The following is an 8,087-nucleotide window of genomic DNA, read 5'->3' on the forward strand; positions in this document are numbered from 1 at the left end:
AAAATTTCTGCTCAGAAGAGCGGTGAGGTATTGGAGCAGACTGCCCAGGGAGGTGCTGGAGTCACGTCCCTGCAGGTGTTCAAGGGTAGATACGGCACCAAGGTTTGGCAGCCGTTGTGCTGACAGGTCGATGGCTGCACTACATGACTGGCGTTCTGTCCAGCCTTAAGGATTCTATAACTCTACCAGGGCAGACGCAGGGCTTCCCGCTGCATCTCAAAAAAGACGCGACTTCAGCTGACTGCTTTTGTCCCTCTTCCAGCTCCCTGTCGACTTTTCCTCATCCAACAAGCCAAACCCCGCGGAGCGCGGAGCGCTGCCGTTATCCAGACACTCCCTCTGCACTCCGTTCGGCTCTCGGCTCCCACCTCCCTGCTTACACCGCCTTTCCTCGCCGATCCCCTCAGGGGCGGAGGCGGCGGGGCCGGCCGGCCCGGCGGCGGCTCTCAGTGCGCAGGCACGGTGCGAGCGGCGCTCCGGGCCGTGCATAATACGTGGTGATCGGGGCCGGCGCGACGCAGAACGGAGATGGGACCGGGCCGAGAGAGCCGCAGCTAGCGCCGCTGCGGTTGCTCAGCCGGCCGAGGGGAGCGGCGGGAGGGACAGGTAACGCGCGGCCGGCCGGGATCGCAGCGGACAGGCGGCTCTACCAGCTGGGCGCTGCCGGCTGGTCGGCTCCTGGGCTTGGGAAGAGGGCTTTGGGGACGGGCAGCGCGGCTGATCCAGGCCGGGGGGCTGCGGCGGGAGGTGCTGGTGTCGGTGTGCGACCTTCGTACCGGTCTGGTCCCGTCGCTACAGCGGGGGATGGAGGGTCGCGGTGTGCGCGTGCATCCGGAGAAAGCAGAGACCGAGAACCCGCTGGAGTCATTGCAGATGACGTTTGCGATTCACAGTGATGTCAAATAGCGGTGGCTCATCCAAAAGCGTCCTTTCCCTTTTGTGTTTGTTTGTGGTTTTTTTTTTTTTTTTTTTTTTTTTTTTAAGCGTTTTCAATAAGAAGTATTGCAAAGTTAGGGAGGCAGTTTTACACGGAGCGTGCTCCTCTCTTTGTCTGCCCGCTCCCCGATCGGTCACATCTCTCAGGATCGGTGGAGAATAGTAAAGCACAAAGTAAACAGGACAGCGTTTGCCATGGAAACAAAAGTTGCTAAGGGATGAATTGCTACTACGCAGTGGCGTGCTTTGGAGCTGCCACCATCCGCCCCACGTGTTCCCAGACGTTTGGGGCTTTAGATGCTGGAAAAGTTGTGAAGATAAACTGCTTCCTGAGGCCTGGATGCATGCTCTAAGCCCATGCTTAATGCAGGTCTGCCTAGCAGTGATTCTGTTTCCCTAGCAAGTTTCCCAACATCTCAGCATTTAGTTTCTCAGCCACGGAGGTGAGACATGCAAATAGACACCAACGCTCAAGAAGACGTAGCTACTGCAGTATTTATTCATCCAACGTAAATTGGTGCAGACATGTTTCCTCCATATTGAAGTCAAACTGATTTTCCTACCAAACCCTGTTCCAGTTCCTCTGCCACATCAGTACATAGCAAGAACCACAACATTATGTTTGCGCTGCAGCTGAGAGAAGAGCCCATCTCAGGCCCAGTTGCCAGAGTGCTTCAGTCAGTCACATAGGGCTGGGAAGCCTTTTCCCATCTCTCTAATGGACTAGGTTTTCCAAAAGGTAGGAGATCTCTTATTGTAAGTGGAAGAGTCTGAGCATAAAGAAAACTAGAACTAATATTATGCAGTGCTTAGGAAGAATTAATGATGCTGGCTAGACCTGGTCCTTTTGAGTATTTTCTTTCTTTTCATTTTAAAAGGTCATTCTACTTGATACTGTCGCAGGTCTTTCAACCAAAAGATCATTCTTTTATTTTGCTTTGTATTCAGCCTTCCAAGCTCTTATTTATCATTTTGCACATACGCCTGACCAAAACCACCAATTACCATTTTAGATTGATAAAGAAGAAGAACCTGCATAACATAAGTGGTTATGGGCTGTGTTTCCTGCAGGTAATTCTTCATCAAGCTGTTAGAAACACCAAACCATCCTTTATGTTTCTTGACAAATAAACATACAGACAGTGCTGTGAATCCAGGAGAAATATATTTGTACAGATTTCAGTCACATTATGTGATACGTTCTTGAATTAATAGTAACAAACTATGGTTGCTGGTTCTGCTCTATCTTCCTTCCAGTCTTTGAGAGGGAAAAAAGCTCTCAAATTGTCTCCTGGTGGCAGCTGGTGCAAAGCAAGGGAGCTTTGGCATACCCCTTATCTGGCCGTACTGGGTCTGGTCCTTCGCTGCCCTGATATTACAAAATCAGCTGGACCTAGGAATCCTGTTCATTGTGTGATGTCTCCTGCCAGACTAGAGTATTCTACACATAGATGACCTTCCCCAGTTCTCCCTTAAGGTGATGATGTTCTGTTTTTGGTTTAGATTTGCTTCTTTGAGAAAAAATATTTCTGTACTGGATAGGCAGAGCTCTCTTAGTGCTCGTACTGTAGAAGATGGCAGCTAGCTAGCTAGGGAAGACATGGTAGCACTGAAAAGAGAGGACTTTCTTTTTCCCTTTCTTTTTGGTCAGGAAACAAACAGCAGGAGAGACTCCCAAGGGACATAGAAAGGCCTCTTTGGCAAAAGAACGAGCAGTCTTGAAAAACAGAATAATTGCCAGAGTTTCCCTGCACGGGTTCAGATTGTGTTCTCATGGTGTCATGCCCTCAGCAGCGGTTGAGCAGCTTGTGTGGGAGCTGTCTGGGCAGCTCTGTGCACGTGGTGGCCAGGATGCAGAGCAGACGGCTGGTGCGGTGCAAGGCAAAACCTTCCTGCAGTCCCAAGGTTTCCATGCACTGGCAAGGACATTGATTGCCCTGCGTGTGCTGGAGGGCAGTAACACTGCACTGTTAGCAGGGAGCAAGCCAGCCCTCAGGCTCAGAGGCACTGGGCCTCCCGTTACTGAGGTCTCGCTTCTGTGAGAGCTTTGAAACCTCGCCATGAGTCATAATAGAGAAGCTTGCCTTTGTAAGACTTTGAGATCATGAAATCTCAAACTAAATGCATATAAAATGTAGAGAGTAAACAATAGCTGAGATTACTGCTAGCAATAAAGAGGAAACAGCAAAGCCCTCTGTCAGTTGACCAAGAACACAGCCAAATTCCTAAAGTTTAGGAGATCACTGTCATACCAGCACTGGTTTCAGAATCAAGAGTTTCAGCTGGCTGCCATTCCCTACTGGCTTGTGCTGGCTCCTGCTTAAACTGAATGCAAAAGTGTTTTTTTTTTCCTCATATAGTCAAGCATCACATACATGACAAGATCACACATTCCAGAAGGGCACAGGGACTAGAGTCAGCAAAATTGGAAGGTCCTGATTGCAACAAGCACATGAATCCTTCCTTCCAAGTAAAATGGCAGTGGCAATTGGATGAACCAGTTGTAGTAGTGTGAAGCTGGTAAATTGAGTTGTGACACTCAGATTCGGGTATTCATTAACAGTTCCCTTTGGGCCAGGACTTTTTGAACTCTGTAAAGAGAAACAAGTCAGCTTAAATAATACTGACCTGCTGCTTAAGTTTTGTAGGCATTGGTATTACTTTAATGAATTCAGTAGCATCACGCTTGTGCAAGTTCAGGTCTCCTACTTGCATAGATAAACACAAATTTTCTGTGTTACAATGACTTCAGTGAAGTGGAAAGGGTAGGGAACATTGTCTGCTATGAAAACAGCTAATAAAATTCAGATTTTTTTATTAGAGTCAGCAGGAGCCTGGGCATTGAATTCTCTAAGGGAACATCAATTTGCCACAAATTTAGTATTTGCATTTCACCCTCTGGTGAGCAGATCAGTGGTATTGTGGCATTCCATCTTTTTTTTTTATTTTCAACTATTTATATTTAAGTGCTAGGTCTTACTTTGCCAGTGTTTCTTACGGCTGTGAATGCTACATCAGTGCTTAGTCCTACCTTTCAGAAGCTCAAGCTTTTTAAAAAGCTCACTCAGCAACTGGAAAATTTGTGAGGTTGCAAACTCCACTTAACTCATAGAGCTGGAGTCTGCCCTTGAGAGATGTTGTCTCCCTAGCTTCTGCTTTGTTCAGTCTCCAGAGAAACCATCACTAAGTCTGAATGACAGGCGTTCTACCTATGGGTGGGATGTTTCTGCAGCAAACTGTAGGCTCTGATTTGCCCAGGTCTACTTGAGCTGAGTCACTGCTCATTACCTAGGCTGCTTTTCTTCGTGTCACCTGAAACATACGCAGCCAGCTTTCCTCACCTTACCATGTCAGTAACTAGACCCACTTTGCATGAAACCTCTCATTGCAGGCAGGAAGGATGAGCTCCTATGCTGACATCTGCGGGTCCAAGCATGCGCAGGGCAGCACCGAGGGAGGTTACCAACGCTATGGAGTTCGGTCCTACCTGCATCAGTTTTATGAGGACTGCACAGCTTCAATTTGGGAGTACGAGGATGATTTTCAGATCCAGAGATCGCCTAGCAGGTGGAGCTCTGCATTCTGGAAGGTACTGCCCTTTGCTGGTTACTGGGGAGAGAAACTCTGATGTTGAGATGTTCACGTGTAACTAATGATTTTGGATATCCAGAAAACCCTTGGTGCTCAGCTTTCACTGTGATGACTGAATGACAGTCTGTCTTAGGAATTCTTGTTTGTTTAAACCAAGATACATCAGCTTCCAAGGGAGTTCTGGAGTTCTTGGATCCTCTGGTTTCTCTGTCACAAGGAGCTCTGTCACTGAAACATCCGAGTCTTGTTATGGGCAGGGCTTCCCAAATTCAAAATGTAATACTTCATCAGATAATTACAAATGGTAGTGGTAGGTTAACAGCATAACCCTGGGTTTGTGTGTCCTGAGCATCAAAAAAATACCTAAAAAAGCCCAACTGACTATAAGCTCTCCATGAAGAGCAGGGAAGTTGGAGAATCTGAGAGTGCAAAAGGTTGGAAGGGAACTGTGGAGATTATGTAATGCAGCCCTTCTGCTGATGGTAGGGCCATCCTATGTGAATCAAACTTTGCACTTACAGTTGAATTGTGCTAGAAAAATTATTACAGCCATACCTAACAAGTGATGAACATGACATATACTAGCAAGGACTGAACTGTTGGTGCTAACGACCACCTAAAGCTAAAGAAATCATTAATCTTGCATTGCTGGGGTAAGACTGTAAGTTTCCCTGTGTTGGGGCCTTTGGTCACTAGGTGCTTTTCAGAAGTACAGATGTGTAATTCTGTTGTTCCCAGAAATGTTGATAACTGACTGTGTAAGCACGAATTGTAAAAAGAACATTCCTCTGTATGTTCCAGTTCTACTAGAGCCACTCAAAAGAAAAAAATGTTGCCTGAAGAACAAGGAGCTGTACCTGCAGGACACTTAGAAGCTAAAAGCTCTCTAGAACCAGTTCCTAATCAAAACCTGAAAGATCATATTCACTGTTACGTTTTCTGTTTTCCAGGTCGGACTCGTCTCTGGGACGGCTTTCATGCTGATTGGTTTAATGGTTCTTGTCGTGGGTTTTCTTGTGCCACCGAAAATCGAAGCTCTTGGGAAAGATGATTTTGTTGTAGTGGATACCCGTGCCATTCAGTTCAATGGGTCCCTTGATATATGCAAGCTGTCAGGAGCAATTCTGTTTTGCATTGGAGGAACCGCCATGGCAGCATGTCTGCTGATGGCTGCTTTTGCTAAAAGTTACTCCAAAGAAGAAAAGTACCTCCAGCAAAGATTTAAAGAGAGGATAGCAGATATAAAAGCCCATGCAAACCCAGTCACAAAAGCGCCAGCACCAGGAGAATCAAAGATACCTGTCACTTTGTCCAAAGTTCAAAACGTCCAACCTTCATCTCAAACCTGACCCTTTGGTTTTGTTTCTCCCTTTGCAGATCACTTCACTGGAAAAATATCAGCTGTTGTTATGTATGACATATGTGCTAGTCAGTTACAATATCAAATGTTCTGCTATACAAAAGCACAGCTGATTGGGAAGCTGTTCCAATATAAATTTAGGATTGGAAAAAGTGAAATTGTGTGATTGGACCCGTAACCAATGTATTCAGTGTATTCAAACATTTTAATCTGTGTTGAAACAGTAAGACCTTGCAACAATGATTAGGTATTTTGCTTCCCTAAAAAAACATAGAAGGTGCAGTTATGACAGCTATGCCAGGAATACCCTCCATCCCGCTCCTTAACATTTAGATGAGTTGGTGTTCTACTTTGTTTTCTCTTTGTCTTTAAAGTACGTTTACTGCCTAGCTCTGCTATCCAGAAAGCCAAGACTCTGCCCTTGTAATTTGCACTTGTCATCCTGTCACGTGCTGCTGTCTGTGTTGAAGTAATAACGCACAGGTGTAACATGCAATGGCATTGGGGTGCCCTTAGTTGGAGACTGGCACACTTCCCAGTAATGTTACTTTCTGGGAGAGGCAAATTATACTTGATCCAGAGTTCCAACTAGTCTGTGAGAACTGCCACTTTTCTCTCAATCATCGCCCTATTATATACATACAAAATACAAGGCAAAGATGAGGAATTCTTATGGAAGGAGGGGCACCGTTCTTGTGTTCCTTTGGATTGGTATTGTTTCTTTCCTTACATTGTATTGTTTGAAGCTCATACAGATTTTCAGTTGTGGCCAGGCATGGATTACTAGGTGTGGTCTGACATGCCCAGGCCCCGTTTTCTGTCAGGACATTAATGCCAGGTCAAATGACCTTAACATACTTATCTGAAGACATTTTAAAATGCTGTTTATATTTTTATAGATTATAGAGAAAGTTATGCTTACCAGACAGATACGTTTGTGTAAATGCTTACCTGAAGACTTGTTCTTTCTCCAGAGGCCCTTCATTATTATTTTCTCACCCAGGGCAATTATTTCACTGTCTTAATCTATGGATTTGAATTCAGCTGTATAAAGGAAGATGTGACATTTGTACTCTCTGACGATATGTGCCACCTTATAGTTCTGTCTATTTTTTTGAATGGATTGAATAAAATTCTAGGCCTGAGCCAATCCCAGATTTTGTGAAAAGTCTCTTTCTAGTCAAACAAGTTGCTCTGGTTCAGTCAGAAAAGAGAAGTTGCAACTCACCATTCTGATAATGCAGTCTGTGTTTTCGGACTTAGGGCGTGCTGAATCCAAAAGTGTCTGCACAGTAACAAGTGTGTTGGAATAGCTCTGCTCCTTTCCTTGATAAAACATTTTGTGGTCTGTGACTCAGTTCAGACTTCCGTGATATAAATAAATCAGAATATATTTGGAAGCTTCAGCTGAGTTTGCAACAATTACTGTGGCTGACAACAGCATCAGAAGTAAAATCTTCTTCTGAAAGAAATGAGAACTGCCTGTCTAAGCAATGCAAGTACAACATCCGAATGCCAGCACTAAAATGTCCAGTTAAGAGCTTGTCACAAGCACATCATTACGTAGAATGCAGTGAAGCATATCTTGGGATGCTGCTTACAATTGGCTGGCAGCTATGTATGAGACATGCAAAAGCATGTTGCACCCAATGCTTAAAAAACAGGATTGTAATCTCAGGAGAAGCAGATAAAAATAGCATGGAAGAGGAAAAGGTGGAGAGAGTGATAAAAAGAAGAGCTGTGTATTGTTTAAAAAGAAAGTAGTGAGAACTTGATAGTGAAGGATAAGGAGAGTTGATTGCTTGCAAGGATGGGAATGTGGAGTAGAGCTGAAGTCCCTGTTGCTCTTTAGTTATTCCAGGTAGAGTGCTTATCACTTTCCTGGCTGGGAAATTTTGGTTACTGCTACTTGCTTTCATTGCTGTCAGCTTATCAGTACGTGGGCAGCAGAGAATCAAGCTGTCCTGACCTTTTCAGTGCAGTTTTTAGTTTAAGATTTGTTCGTGGAGGAGATGTGGCATTTGAAGTTTTGCGGTGAAGTTCACTTGAAGGAGCTGAGAATGATGGCTCCTGCAGATGTTACCGAGTCCTATCTCTGCACCTGTGTTTTGTTAATGCAATAGCAAAAGTCTGACTGAAAATCCATCTGGAACAAACAAACAAACATAACAGGTTTGGCTTATTTACCTAAAGTAGCTGT

The 8,087-nt window shown here is 44.9% G+C and overlaps 1 protein-coding gene across 1 annotated transcript; it reads left to right on the forward strand.

Annotated features, from left to right (window-relative positions):
- Window positions 1-369: 369 nt before the first annotated feature.
- NRSN1 (neurensin 1) lies at window positions 370-7,042 on the forward strand. The gene is made up of 3 exons (XM_052697988.1): window positions 370-606; window positions 4,328-4,525; window positions 5,478-7,042. Exons 2-3 carry the CDS (start codon window positions 4,337-4,339, stop codon window positions 5,874-5,876), a joined length of 588 nt encoding a protein of 195 aa, XP_052553948.1. The 5' UTR covers window positions 370-606; window positions 4,328-4,336; the 3' UTR covers window positions 5,877-7,042.
- Window positions 7,043-8,087: the final 1,045 nt, after the last annotated feature.

Source organism: Tympanuchus pallidicinctus, unplaced genomic scaffold (assembly GCF_026119805.1).
Source record: "Tympanuchus pallidicinctus isolate F22 unplaced genomic scaffold, pur_lepc_1.0 scaffold31, whole genome shotgun sequence".
NCBI classification, from domain to species: Eukaryota; Metazoa; Chordata; class Aves; order Galliformes; family Phasianidae; genus Tympanuchus; species Tympanuchus pallidicinctus.